We start from the raw sequence: 15117 nt of genomic DNA on the forward strand, positions 1-15117 counted from the left end.
CTGAAGTCACCTGTCACATAGTGACATGACGTAAGGGGCTCTCAACAGAGGCCAAATCGATGATGTAATCCTTCATAATCTGTCAACCTTTAAAACCTTGACCTAAACTACACTTCTTTGTAGTCAGAGTCAAGTATGTTGTGATGGCAACAGGATGCAAACAAATGGAGTCAAAGCATTGTACCCAAGACTCACGAATCGTCTGTTCAGGCATCCCCACAAGTGTGGAGCCACTCCTCTCGTGTGTGGAGCTATGCTAACTCCTCTCTTGTGCTTATGGGATACAATGCACCTTGAAAGTTGCCTCTTTTAACAATCCTTCCCTGGCCCCTATATGCCTCTCTCTTAGGTTTCCTCCAATCAGATCCCTTCTCATATCAAGTTGTGTTACACAAATTTGTTCTGTCTTTCCACTAAGACGAGTCTCAAGTCCTGGGTTCCAACCTGTGTATATTTGAATGCCCGGAAGAGCCAGACATTATGATGTCCTTGGAAACAAAACCTGATTAGGAAGCCTGTTTCACTTGTGGACATGCTAAACAAGGGATAGTGAGACCTCATAGAATGTTTTAAAGCTACCAATTGTCATTCTTCTCTTTTTCTTACACTGCAAAGCAAGCCAACAATTTGAGAAATACCATCTTACATCCCAATGGGCGGTGCACTGCTTTCCCTCAGACCCCATGGGTTCCATGTTTTCTTTGCCTCAGATGCTCTTCTCAATATCAATGTACTTCCTCTCTCCTTCCTTCAAAGGTTTGCTCTGTGAAGTGTCCCCAGCAACTTTTGTCTCTGATCTCTGTGTTCCCTAGTCTCTACCCATGATTGGTCTTGTCTGACCCTTGATAGAACATCAGGGCTCTGGCCTCTGCTGCTCACAGGTGAGTCCCCATCCCTGAGAAGAGTGCCGGGCATGAAAGTCATGCTCTTTAAATTACTGTGGCTTCACTTAAATGGCACAACATGGGAGAGCTAAGAAGGGATGGAGCTACATGCCCATACATCTGTCTACGTGCTAAATCTCTCAACCGCTGCCTTCTGGATTTACAGAACTCTATGAAGTCTAACAACTCTTTAGTCTCCATCTGCAATAGAGCTGGTTGCTGTTTCAGGTTGTTTGTCTTTAGATACTGACATTTCCATTTTACTTGTCCTCTGGGACTTGGGTTGAGCCTCCCTTCTCTGGCTTCCTAACCTCCTGCCTGGGGCCTTTTCCTGGACTTCTCTTTGCTGCTTCTAGTCAGTATGCTTTATTTCTGGATGTTGTTTCCTCCCATTTCATGCTTTTCTTTAGCTAGGAAACATTTTTCAAATGTGGTAGCTTTTCTAGGACAGTGTGCGGAGCGGATGGCTTTTCTGAAAAGCTACAAGCTAGAGCATGTTTGATTTTTTTCCTTCACAATGGGAAGCAGGCTGGGTGTCGATCTGGGGGTTGAGAATTACTCCCTTAGCTCCTCAGGCAGCACCTCCTGTTCTCTGCTGTCCAAAACTGTGACTGCTTAGTCAAGTAAAGTCTTTTATTTCTCTCTAGAGACACTGGGGTCTTTTTTATCTTGGAGCTTTGAATTTTCATGATGTGGAACAGGAACATTTTCAGTTCCTAGTGCAAGGTGTTTCTGACTAAGGCATGAGCCCTGAGGAATTCTACCTTATGACTTTGATAATTTACCTCCTCTACTCCTTTTCGGAGACCCCAGCCATACATTATATCTCCCAAGGTTGTCTTGGTTCTTCTTGCATTACTCTTCAATTTTCTGTCTCTGTTTCTTTATTCTCTACCTCCTGGGCTATGTCCTTAGCTATTTCCCAGTCATTTTATCATTTGTTTTCAGTTTTATGAGTTATGTTTTTACAGCCTAAAAGGATTTTCATGTTCTGTGCTTCTTCTACATATCCTATTCAGTTTTTATTTAATGAATTCAAGATCTTCCTAAATCCTCTTCAATGCCAGACCTAAAGTTTTTGCTTATTTCTTTTAATCTCTTACATCCCTTAAATTATCTGTTTCTTCTAAGAGATAATTTATTTTTCTATTTTGGTCTCTCTTTTTCAAGCCAATAATTCTCTCCATTCCTCTGTAATCCTTGTTAATATATCATATTTGAGGAAGAAAAACCCAGTGGCAGCTTCTTTGCGCGGTGCGAACAGAAGTGTGGTTTCCAAGTATGAACTGAGGATAAAGAGGGAGGGTCGTGCATGATGGCACCTTCCTCCATAGCGACTGGGAGGTAAGCATCCTCCCCCTCCTTCCTCCCAACCCCTGTGTGTGCCTGTGGGATTTGCACCTCACCCAGGATGCTAACATCTGGATCAGGAGTCTAACTCTAACACCGTTTATGGTAGTATTCAAGATAACACTCCCATTACTTATTCCCGGAGTAAGCCCTAGCCATTCTGGCAGGAGAGAAGAGACAGAGGGAAAGATGGATACCAATTTAGGATTGATCGTGGCAAACATTCACTTTCAATTCCTCCCCCACAACTTCAGCTCCATGTCTCAGAGTCCTCAGAAGCCCCAGCTTGAGTCTAACTCCTAACTTCCGGTTTTTACAAATGCTTTATTTGCTCACCAGTGATCTGGAGTTCACGTTCTGTCTCTTTTGGGACTTCATTTCCCATTGCACCCTTACATCTGCATTTGGGGCTGGTGTGTGAGGAAACAGGACCGCAAATCCGAGGCAGAGGCTACCAGCTGAACCCCTACTTGTGATTGCAGTTTAGGTTTTAGTTTAGACTTTCTCAGTCTAAATTTAAATATGATACAAATATCCACCTGTATTATAAGAATTCAATAGGAAGATACCACTTCTCTTTCTCAAACAAGTCAATCTGTTTACTGCAGTTTCATCGGCAGGGACGGTATGAGGTGGGAAGGATCGGATGGTGATAGCAAGGCCTCTGAGGCCTCCAAGCAATGTGAACTCAGGTTCAAGGCTGTAGCCATGAACGTCCTGGAAGAGGACTCTGAAAGCAGCACTTTCCCCACATCTGTTTCTCCTGGACATTGATTGGATAGAAGTTAGACAGCAAGGAGACTGCAATGCAGACGTCCATTGACAGAGCTTACAGCTACGGGAGGATCTGATTCTTCTGGGAATTCTGCACTGCTAGCCAGACAGACTTTCACAGGGCTGACTTGCCCATAGGAAGGACAGTGTGTTGCAGTCAGGTGTCTGCCTTCCTGTGGATAAGGGAACATATGGCATGTGCCTCCAAGAAAACGCCAAGACTATGGCTGCTCTATGGTAAAGTAGGGGTGCTGAGGTTTTGAAGAAGATGGTCACTATGTGGTAAATGGCCTGCACTCCCCAAGTAGGTGGAGATACGGGATCCCAGAGTGTAACCACCACATGCAGGAGAGATACATTCGCCACAGATTCAAATGTCCCAGGCAGGACCTGGTCTTCCAGCACAAAAGCTCTAGGATGGTTGGGTGAGGGGCCTAGCCAGGGAAAATGCAAACGTCTGCTGGCTTGGAGAGCTGCCCAGGAAGCCTCTTCCTAAGAGACCTGCTGATGGTACAGCTGAGAGGATGTCTTCTTAACCAAGTTGAGGTATCGATTAAAAGATCTCAGCTGATCAAATAATAAGCAGAAAATGCAAACCCGAATGGTTTTTGTTTAAGGTCTCATTTTCACCGCTGTCTAGTGCTTGAGTGAGCAGATGCTTCCAAGACTCATCCTGTTCTCTTCCACAGGCTAGGACACCATCATCTCCAGGAAGAGGGACGTAAAGAACAGGAGCCGGGCATCCCATTCCCTGTGACCACGCCCTTCGCCTCCTGGACCATCTCCTCTAGGAAACCCGTGGAGCACAGCAGACCCTACAGGGGTTTTGATCGGCACTTTCCCTTTGGTTTACTAAACAAGTGAGACCTGGGAGCCACAGTAAGCCAGGGACTGAATGTTATCTCCAAATTACTAGAACTCAGGGTTTACAGTACTTGATCCACTCCAAGCAGGATGGTTTAGGTCCATCTGGCTGGAATACGAGATGATCATGTCTTGACTAAATAATTCTCCATATAAGGGAAATCCCCATGGAAATTGCTGGCTAAGAATTTACATTGCATGTGTAATTTCCCTCTCAAAGTAAGCTTCTGAAGCTTGACAACTTCAATACATATTTACAACTTGTATTTGTATTTCTAACAGGATTAATTTGGCTCTAAACCCAGATCATGTTATTTTCTTCACAAAAAGGAACAAAATTTGGCGCAAGTGAAGTCATACTCAATAAGATGCTGAACTATTTTTGGGAGGGAGAGGCCTTTGTTTCCTTTAAAATCATTGGAGATTTACATACACTAAAACCTTATACTGGTAGGCAAAAATAAATCTATGGCTTTACTATTTTTCTTTCGTGACAGAAAAATATGCTTTCTACTCATGAATTATGTATCGCTTAGACTATGAAGACTCTAATCAAAACTGCCCAGGTTAAATGACATTCCTGCCATCTGAAGGCATACATCGGAAGGAATACATCATTTCTGAGCCTCAGCATTCAACTCTGAGGGGTGGAGGTAAAAATCACATGACCTGGGTGGAGGTAAAAATCACGTGACCCCCATCAGTTGCTGGAGACCACATGATCCTCACATTGCAGAGTGCAGCCCACTGAGGGCTGCATAGCAAATGCTTTATCGCATAATGTGTTCTCCAGTAGAGTTTTGCTCATAATTCACATTTAATTTGTTCATTCATTAAGATAAAGGCATTGAACTCACTGTACAGAAAACTGAGTTAAGCGACGAGACTGTGGAGAGAACAGGGTGGAAGGCAAGTTCTGTCATCTGTAGAGTTTCCTTCCTGTACCATTTACACGTGACCAGCACTGAGTGTCACCCCTTTACAGAAGCAGGAGATCGTGGTGATACTTGGGTCAGGTGGAGAGAGCAGTTTTAAGCCCTTCCTGTTGGCTTGCGCATTCATTATTTTTGACCCATCTCGCACAGAGCTCCCAGAACAGTTGCCGACAGGCCAAGATGGCCTTGCCAGCCACCTGCAGAAAGGACGCCATCGCAAGTCCTTCAGGGCAGATCCACTTCTTCTTCTCCTGTGCTCTCCTCTCTGGTCACTCCCCTGACATGTCTTGCCCCTGCCCCTCGCCACAAAAACACACCAAAGTTTGGAGTTCGTTTCAGCTATTTTGGACTAGTTCCTCATTCACAGTTAAGACTCTGGGATGGTCTCCTTAAGGACACATCCTAGGCACACATGTGATCCCACTAATTGGCCTATTATGGATTTTCCCATCACAACTAAGCTCTGTCTCATTCTACACTGGCATTAAAACTGAAATTGGAGCGGTTTTATTGAAAACTTGAGAATGGTGACTTGTGACTGAAATCCCAGCACCTTGGAGGCCAAGGCAGAGGCAGAGCGGAGAAACTGCTGTATGTTCAGAGCTGTCCTGAGCTACGCAGTGACTTCCAGGTCAACCGACACTGCAGTGGGAGACTTTTTTTTTTTTTAACTTTCCTCAATGAAAGCTATGCATTTTGAACACAGGCACCATGCCTCCTTTACATGCTAACCCCAGCATGGGGCATGCTTACCAACCAGTTCAGCACAGTTTCCTTCTGCCTATTGCAAAACACACAGTTTCTTCCAGCCATTTCTAAGCTCCCATGTTGATTACCTGGTAGATGACTCTAAGGTTAACTTTTAACCAGTCAGAAATACACAAATACTTCACATATATCACCTCAGTCACTTGTCAAATAGGAAGAGCAAATACTATAGTACCCCCTCTGCCCACATGACGTAGGCAGGTGTTTTAAGTTCAGGACCTCCCATGGTGCAGAGCCGATTTCCATTCAGGTTTTTATGATAAAATAAGATATAATTGCACAAGGAAAAAAAAAACTACTAAGAGATTAGGGGTGTCTAATGACTTAAGATTCAAAAACTTACACTTTCCTGGGTTTAACTCAGGTTGTGAAATCTCTGAAATCTTGGGCTAGCATTTGTAAGGTGCAGTCACCAGTAAGATCCAGGAGAGAAGGTGGATGTCGAGTTTTCTCCAGCTCACACCCTGAAATCCTTAGGCAGCATTTTGCAATGCTTGACATCCTTTTAGCTAAATAAAACAAGTCCCAAGTAAAACTTTCTATGTGACGTGTGCACAGGGGTCCTGGCAGAACGCCAACACTTGTGCAAACCAAGGTGTTAGTATTAATCCACACTCCCCATACCTACACCTACACACGCGCTTCTGGAACCTGCTCCATCTCCGCCACCGAAACTCTGTTATTTTGGTAATCATTTTCTGACCATCATCACCTAGCTCGTGAGAAAATCACATTGGCATTCAGACTTGTACATACATACACACACACACACACACACACACACACGCCTGTTCTTCATCACCTTCAATTAAGTATAATGCTTCCACAGTTAACTCTGACTTAGATGACTGTAATAACTCCTGAATTACAGTCTTACTTTTGCCCTTGATCCTCGAATTTTATTTCTAATACATGAGCCAGAATGAGCCCGTTACAAACTAAGCTAGGCTATGTCACCTGGGCTCCTGCCCTCAAGGGAAGATAAGGCTTTCCTGATCCTTCCCCTCCAACCCCTTGGAAAATCCCCCATCTCATTGGATGGCCAAGCCTTCCTCCTGCTAACTGCTTTCCGCTGTGCATAGCAGGCACACTCCCAGGCCCCAGCCTTTGAACTCACCTTTCTTTGGTCAGAACACCCTTCCCCAGCACCCACAGGGTTAACTGGCTCACCATTTCAGAAAAGATTCAAAAGTCACTTCCTGACAAGAGCCTTCCTTAGTCACGCCATTGAAAGTATTTCTTTTTAAAAATAATTTTCTGTCCTCTCTATTTGAGAGGAGGTTAGAGATTTCAGAGCCTACATAATCTCCAGAGACCGAACCGGGGGTGGTACACAAGAGCCACGTACTGAAGAAATGTGAAATTTGTTACTAAGGAGTGCCCCTCTCCTCTATTGATACTTCTAGTTGTCAGCGACAGATCTCCCAATCCTTAGCTGAGACAAAATCTACTTTGTAGTCTCAGTGTATTGGTGAAATTTCAATCAGCAGAGCAGGCGACTTCCAACTTTATGATGCTGAGACCGGTTTCAAACACAGGACATCAGACACAGAGCATGAAAGCTCTGTTATCTGTGAGCTCACGCACACCATAGCCTCTCTCCTAGATCACCCGTGGGCCAGGCATGGGTCTCTATTTTCTAAATGGAGCACGAAATCTTATTCAAGTCCAATGTTCACATACTCTGACAGGATAATTTTGAACTCAAAACCACCAGTATCAATTTGCATGGAGACGTCTCTAAATGAATATTTTAACACGTACGTGAAACAAACCAATTCAAACATTTAAAATGTTCATTGCGACTCTAAAATTAAGGTTCTTCAATGGCACATGGAATATTTTTTTTTTCTCACTAGGTAACAAAAATGAGATATGGCCAGAAAATGGGGAACAGATGGGAGGAAGTATACTGGTCAACTGGAGCTCTCTTTCTGGCCAGAGAAATAGAGAAGTATCCTAACCTCTAACCAGTAGACACTTGAATGCACACCTACACCCGGACCACCACCACCACCACCACCACCATCACCACCACCAGCAGCAAAACCTTTGAAAAACTCTTTGCAGACATCAAAGTATCAACCATTTTCAAAATTCAATCACTTTTCTAGAGTCAACAATACAAGGGACAGTTGAGTTCTTGGTTATTGTGTCTCCACTCCCTAAACCCTTCCCCAAGACCACACATATTCAGCTACCTGGCCAGACTCTCTGCTTCACTGTGGTGGTCACAATGTAACAGGCACATGTCTGTCACACATTAGCAGGTACAGGAAGAGCTGGGAACCATCCCCCCAAAAGAAACAAGCAAACAACAACAACAACAAAACTACTCTTACTTTCTTTCATCAAGTAAACTCAGAAATGAAATGGCCTTTAGTCTGGACCGAGAGTCCTTGAATCTTTTCCACAGTAATTGGCGGCAGAGGGGGTGGGGAGATGAGGTCTCCGGGCTTTAGTCTCCTATGCCTTCCCACTTCTTTGTCTCTTGGTCTGACCTCATAAATTTAAAGTTTGGTGCCTGTCTCTCAGGCTGCTTTTCAAATTGGTGACTACATGAGAGTGATCTGGGCACCTCCAAAATGTCACTCTCCAAGCGATGCAGACAGAGCGATTATTTTCAGTTCTGTAAACACATAGGCAACATACCCCAGCCCACATCTGGCTAAGCTAGGCTTGTCCACGCTGGCAATTACTGTGTTTGAATTAAAGATGCCCTGGGCCACCTGCCTTGTGGCTGCAACAAGTTCCCTCTTTTTTATCCTATTTATCCTCACAGTCATCTGTTTGTGTCAAGAGAAGAAACACAGGAGCACAGCATCTGTTACTAGAGCCACAAAATCACCGAATACTTCTATAAGGGAAGAACTAGGCAATAAATCCAGATGACTTGTCAGGTGCTTAAGGAGCGAGCGTTCCTCTTTCAATCACAGTGCCTTGTTTAAGCTGAGCATATGTTGAGAACAGCAGAGTCATCAGCTCAGCTTAGTCTGTGACAGGGCCAGGCACCACACAAATGTCACCTCTTCCGCCCTGCCAGAGGAAAGCAACCCCCCCCCCCCCCCCCCCCCCCCCCCCCCCCCCCCCCCCCCCCCCCCCCCCCCCCCCCCCGCCCCGTGCGCCCCCTACCCCCACCCTAAGCACGTCTATAATGAAACAGGTAACAGGTTAAAGACACTTCCCTATTGGTTACTTTACTCTGCGGCATGTAAGCTCAGAATTTAATTCCGGGGTGGGGAGGGGAAATCTAACTTTCTCTGGCAACTAACTCTGAGCTTATCCGCTGGGATAGCTCCTGGGTGTCTTTCTGGATGCAAGTAACGGGTCTATGTGGTCCTACTACATTAACCTCGTTGCTTTGTTTAAGTCTTTAGACTCCGGGGAGGAAAGAGGGAAGACGGGTGGGTGTTAGAGGCTGAGAGACCACACTATAGGCACACCTAAAGAAGGATGCCGACAGTCTTTTTAGACAAGCCTTGACAACTCCCACAGCCCCAGAATCTGACAATTGGTCCCAACTCATGCCCAGACCTGCTGCTTGGATCCAGTCCCCCTTGTTCCCCACCGTGCACCTAGGTGAGCTGCGCCAGAGCGCCAGTCCCCTTACCTGCCAGGCTGCCCGGCCTCTGGAGGGTGGCCGTGGCATACAGTTCCTGCGAATGCTTGCTGTACTGCTCGGACGCGTGGACCAGGCGCTTGGTGGGCGACAGGGTGGCGTAGGTGCCGATGGTGGAGCTCAGCTGGTGGATGGGCGAAGAGGAGATGGTGGACTGCACGGTGGGGGGCGAGGTCACGCGGATCGGGGACAGGCCGGCCGAGGACACGACGATGTTGATGGGCGAGCTGGTGCTGTAGGACTTGGCCAGGCGGCTGGGCGACTGCTTGGGCGAGGAGCCTCGCGGCGCGGCGTAGGCGGCACCCTCAGGGGCCGAGCCTCCGCGCTGCAGCTTGGTGGGCGAGCCGCCCTGCGTGGCGGTCAGCGGGGAGCCCCCGCGCGGCGGCGCTGGCAGCGTGGAGCTGGAGTAGTAGAGCGCGGCGGCGGCGGGCGGCGCGTCGGGCAGGTGGAAGGCGCTGCCCAGGCTGGGCGCGAACGGCTCCCGCGGAGGCGGAGGTGGCGGTGCAGGCTCGGACCCCGCCAGGTGCCCCGCGCGACCGGTCGTGCCCTGTTCCGGGAGAGCAGAGAACACGCGCGCTCAGTGCTGGAGAGGCAGCCGCCCACCCGCCCCGCGCGGCTGCAAAGGACAACTTCTGCGCCCAGAGCCGCGGGAAAGGCAGGCTCCAGGAGGAGAGGGACGCGAACTCACGCCCAATCTAATTCCTTTCCAAGGAGAAAGGAGCGGGTTAGTTAAGGCAGGCTGACAAAGGGCAAGAGGCAAGCCTCTGCTCAGCATTCCAAGAGGTTTTAGTCACAGTGAAAAAAAAAAAAAATAAAAAATTAAAGGCCACCCAACCGGTGATCGCCCAGAACGCCCTCCCTATCTGGCAGTTTTAATGAAAACTCCAGGCATTAAATGCTCCCATTATTTCGAGAGACATACTTTCAGTCACCAAAAACTGACTGAACCGCATCTTAGATGGAGGACATAGGAGATGCACTTCTTAGAATTTATTCTGACGCCTTACCGTTAAGACTCTTTGCGGGGGGGGGGGGAGTTAAACGGAGGGAGAAATGCTACCTCACAAGAGTAAGCTTGGTTTTTCAATATCAAAAAAAAAAAATCTAGAGGAAACAGGTCAATTAAAATTGAAATGACAAAAAGCGCTTCTCTTTTCTGGATTTTAAAAGTGGACTCTAGAAGGCTCAGTCCGTGGCCTCTTCAGCAGGCTCCTAGGAGCCCCTGCAGTTGCCTCTTTCAACTGAAAGCCAGTGGCTTTCCAGCACTTAGAACAAAAAAGACAAGGGCTGGGGTGGAGTTAGATCACCGAGGGGAAAGGTGGTTTCCCTGAATAGTGCTGAGATAGATTTGCATCACAATGAAAGCCCCACAGGGCCAACCACTTCTGGGAAGAAAGTCTTGATCCTTCAAGCTTCCCCTCAGGGGACCAGAAAAGGTCCGGGAGTCCCTGGTGTGTGAAATGCTAGTAACATTGCTCCCCGTGTTGGAGAAGCTGGAAAAGAAGGCTTGGGAACAAAGACTTCTGTTTGGGCTGGGAAGAGAGCAAGGAGCTGGAGGGAAGGGGGGCAGAAGAGATGGTACGTGCTCTCTATAGAACATTTTAGTTGTGTCTCTGCCCTTTGGGATGGCATTTGGCAAGTGGGAGGCTGGGCACTTGGTCTGCACACACACAGCATTCCCAATTGTGGCTGGGATGTTAGGAGGAACACTGAGGGCTTAGCTGGACAGCATCAAGTTCCTCTACTAAGAACAAGTTGGGATTTGGGGCGACATCTCAGGTATCTCTTGCCTCAGGAGCTTGAGGAGTCCAGGTTGATTCCTAAAACCCACCTTTAAGGAGGGACAAATGGGGGTCCTGCTTACAAGGGAGCTGGACAGTTTAAGCATCCCTGGAGCTCACTGGCCTGCCAGCATAGCTTCTTGCGGATAGTTCAGGACCAATGAGAGACCGTGTTTGTGGTGGAAAGGTGTACAGAAGTCAGGGATTGACACTTGAGGCTATCTCCTGTCCTCGCCCCAACCTAGGCACAGGCCACATGCACAGGCGTAGACACACATTCACACTTATATGCACACTCTAAACACAGCTTTGGGTGAGGGAGAAAACCATTTGTTAAGAGACATTCGCAGTGGAAGGTGTATGTGTGTATTTCTCTCTCACACATTTGTTTATATACTATGTGTATGCTTAATATGAATTTCATAGGGGCATTATGTATCACCAGCTGAACTGGAATCATTTTAGCTTAACAGTAAAAGCAAAAGCAGAAGGCAAGCCCCAAGTGTGTGCTCGAAAATGTCTCTCTAGCCACCACAGTAGGACCTTGTCCACAAAGGACACCTTGGTAGCAGTTGCTGCGCACATGAAGGAGGGGTTCGCAAGCTTGGCGCATGGCTTTGGCCTTGACAGTTTTAAGGACTTACAAGCTCTGCAGAACTCCCTCACCACCCCGAGTCCCAGGGTTGTGGTCCAGTCTCACCCAGAGAAGCTTGGAGAAGAATGGAACGTAACATCCTAAATCGAACTGTAGGTGCAAATTGCCAGAGGAACTTCCAATACATTTTAGAGCTGCCATGACTTACCCTAGACATTTAATTCAGAAACATGAAGGTAGGACCTAAGCGACAGGGAAGCCATCCACTTCCCAGGAGATTTCAAAGCCCAACACACACGAGAACCACTTCTTAGAGCTGTCATTTTTCAGAAGGTGCTGTGTATCCTTGAACAGAATAGGAACCCTGCTGGAAGCCAAGCTCCCTCTGTTTGGACAAGCTCTCTAGATGACTGAGTCACCACCAAACACTGAGAACCACCAATGGGAGACCATCTGGTTCTGGGGGTCTGAAGTAGGTCCTGGAGCTAGGATTTCTAAAAGTCTGCCAAGGGAGGTAGACAGCACTGATCTAAAAAAAAAAAAATCTGACAAGCACATAGACAACTTCCTTCTGAGGCCCTGCTATGTTTGTTGACCAGGATCTCTGCACCGTGGTACCCAGCTAGTAAGTGGTGGGAGAGCTTCATACAGGAAGATAATGGTGGGAAAATAAGGTTTAGGGGAGCGCCCTGCTTACAATAAAACACTTTGCTATGTCTTCTATGGCACTAATAATCACCCTCGAATACATTACTGATGGCATTACACTGCATAATTCTTTAATAAATACTGACAAATATAATTAATTGAGGTGCAGCTGCTGTTCCTTTTTGCGGCAGATGGAAGTTGATATGGAGACAGACAACTAGGAAGAGTGTAAAGAATAAGTCATTGTGACCCTCTTAGCTCTCAGCTGTGCGGGACCCATCTTCTCTCAAAGCTCGGGAACATCATGGAAGAACGAGCAAAAGATGGTAAGAGTCAGGGAGTAGGGAGGAGCGCTCTGCAATTGTGTCTTCTGGACTCTCCAGGACCATTGCAACAACAGGTGGCTGCCTGCAGAAGACCTTAGTAAGCTAAAGTCAGTCCCTGCACAAATGGGACCTTACATCCAAAGGTTCCACCCAGGAGATTTGCTGAGGAATGGAGAATCTCTTTGCTTTAGGGGTGTGGCCCTGGGAGGCTGTCTATGCTCCCGTGGATGACCATATATTCATGCCCATACAGACAGCACTAATTGTACAGGTTGGATTTCAAAATAAGAAGAGGACATGAAGTTGGATGGAGTATGTTGGGGTCTGAGAAGAGTAGAGGGCAAATAAGGACCGGGAGTGAGGGGCATGTGTATGATTTTAAAACAGTGTATGCACGTATGAAATTCTCAAAAGATGCATACTTTTTATGTGTCTTTTTACAGTAGATAGAGGCTACTATAAAGACCCACAGCTAGTGAATATTCATAGCATTAATGACTGTGTTTTCCTAGCCCCACTTGGTACATTACAACGCAGCCCCTATACTTAGGGTTCAAGGATCATTGCTGAAGAGGAGAGGTGAGATCTTAAGAGCCAGGGCACCAAGACAAGGCATCTACTGGGAGATATTGTCTTTTATATGTGAGAGGGATGCTGCACCAATGAAATCTAAACAATGTGGCTGCCTAAACATGATCTGCAAAGTGATCACACAAGTTGACGTCCCAACATGTCAACGCGGATAGAGGAAATCTCACAAGGCTCCAGCCCTAGATGAAGACCTACAGGCTGCTGAGAGAGGAAGAATCAGGTTTCTCCAAGGGTGAGCTCCCCGAGTGATGGTGCAATCCCAAGTGGTCATCCCTAAATAATACTTGTACATACCCTGGACGGACTTGGCTCCTGCTCCGCCCCCCCCCCCCGTGTGTGTTTGTGTGTGTAAGACAATTCTAATTAAAGAAGAAGAGGCCATAAATTTAAGAGGTGACACATGGGAAGAGTTGGAGCATGGAGGGGGAGGAGTAGAAATAATGTACATGCAACTCACTTGTATTTTTGATAAAAATAATTTTAAAAGGAACTAACTCAATTAATAAGCTGATTAACTAATAAAGTAGGAAAATTAGTCAATATCTGTGCGTTTGAATGATGTGTGAGCCAGGAAAGGTATGGTTTGCACACACCTTCCCTTTCTGTTGGTCTTCTGGAGTGTCTAATCTGAAGAGTTCTAATTCTGTTGAATGTTAATCATAGCTTCCTCAAATGGCACCCAATTCAGTAGAAATTTTGGAAAATGCCATATTACCTCTAGACATTTTGAAAGCAAAGGTGTCCAACTCAAAAATAGGCATATAGAAGGATTTTAGGGAGATTTTTGGAGTTTTTAACAAGGAGAAGGGGAAGGAGAAAGAGGCGATGGCATTTTGCATTCTCTGAAGCAGTAAGTCCTGCTATTCACTGTGCACTGAAATGAGAATTTAACACAGCCTGCTGTTTCCATTTGTGTAAAAGCCTCTATCACTTGGCCTTCCCAGGATGCCAGCCTTACTAGTACCTGTTGAGCTGCATGGCCATGTACAGGGCAGTGTCCTAACTGGTATGTCCCTGTACGGCTGCCACTAGGTGGACAAGCTCCCTGAGTGCTTCAAATGCTGCCCGTCAGCTGAAGATCTGTTTACCATACATATGATTAATCTCAATTTACATAGTAACATGTGACTGGAGACTACCTTATTGGGCTGCACAGCTGCACAAGCCCATCTTCAGCTCGTGACAAATGGTCCAGAGGTGCTGTGGTCCATCACAGAGGCTGATGGAGTAATAAATGTCTAAGAACAGCTCATCATTTGTGCAAAAATGGGGATCTGGGAGCATGTAGCCACTTCTGTTTCATTGCATAAATTCATTTAGTAACTCTTCACCAGTTTGGGAGCCATAAGGCTGCAGTTCAAACCCACTTCACAGTTCATAGGATGGTTTATTATAACCACTGTTGAACTGAAAACAATACACAATAGATGCCAAAACCCTAACCCACTCCTCTAGGGGTTCAGCTGTACCTCAAGCATGAGTTGTACACTAATTATGTAGGTCTACTTTTCAGATTAGATTTTAGCCAGAATTTGATGTTTTAAAAATTAAGGCCTGAGACCCCTTTTATAGTGATGTTTGTAAGCAATGATAATGGAAAGAAGTGTGTCATTGTTGAAGACGCCCTTAAGGAACAATAATAATAAAACACATTTCACAAGAAATTGGAGCAGAGTGGGTCCTGATGTTGTCCTTGGCCATGGTTCTGGATGCTGGCAGGGGCTGTTCCTACCTATACCTGCCTTCATAGTTCTTTGGATTAGTCCAGGAACAGCAGTTTCTTTGTCTCTGGAGAAAGTGGAGATCCACTCTTCGGAACTAAGAAGGAAGTAGGTATCAGAGACAAACAGCTATCCAGTAGGCAATATGACTGAATAGCATCCAGCAGGCTGGATCTCAGTACCTGCTCAGTGTAGTTCTAGTTTTATTTAGTTATTGTTAGAAAATCATTAAAAAAATAGAAAGCATACACTCATAAACAT

General features: G+C 46.3%; 1 protein-coding gene across 1 annotated transcript in view; it reads right to left on the reverse strand.

Moving 5' to 3' along the window:
- The window catches only part of Ctnnd2 (catenin delta 2), a 709004-nt gene that overhangs the window by 299902 nt on the left and 393985 nt on the right, over positions 1–15117 (reverse strand). The window contains exon 7 of the mRNA XM_050144862.1: positions 9186–9741. Coding sequence (XP_050000819.1) covers positions 9186–9741 — 556 coding nt within the window. The remainder of the gene's footprint in view (positions 1–9185; positions 9742–15117) is intronic.

The sequence above is a fragment of the Alexandromys fortis genome, unplaced genomic scaffold, assembly GCF_014885135.2.
Source record: "Alexandromys fortis isolate MF-2015 unplaced genomic scaffold, M_Fortis_MF-2015_v1.1 scaffold_52, whole genome shotgun sequence".
In the NCBI taxonomy this organism is placed as follows: Eukaryota; Metazoa; Chordata; class Mammalia; order Rodentia; family Cricetidae; genus Alexandromys; species Alexandromys fortis.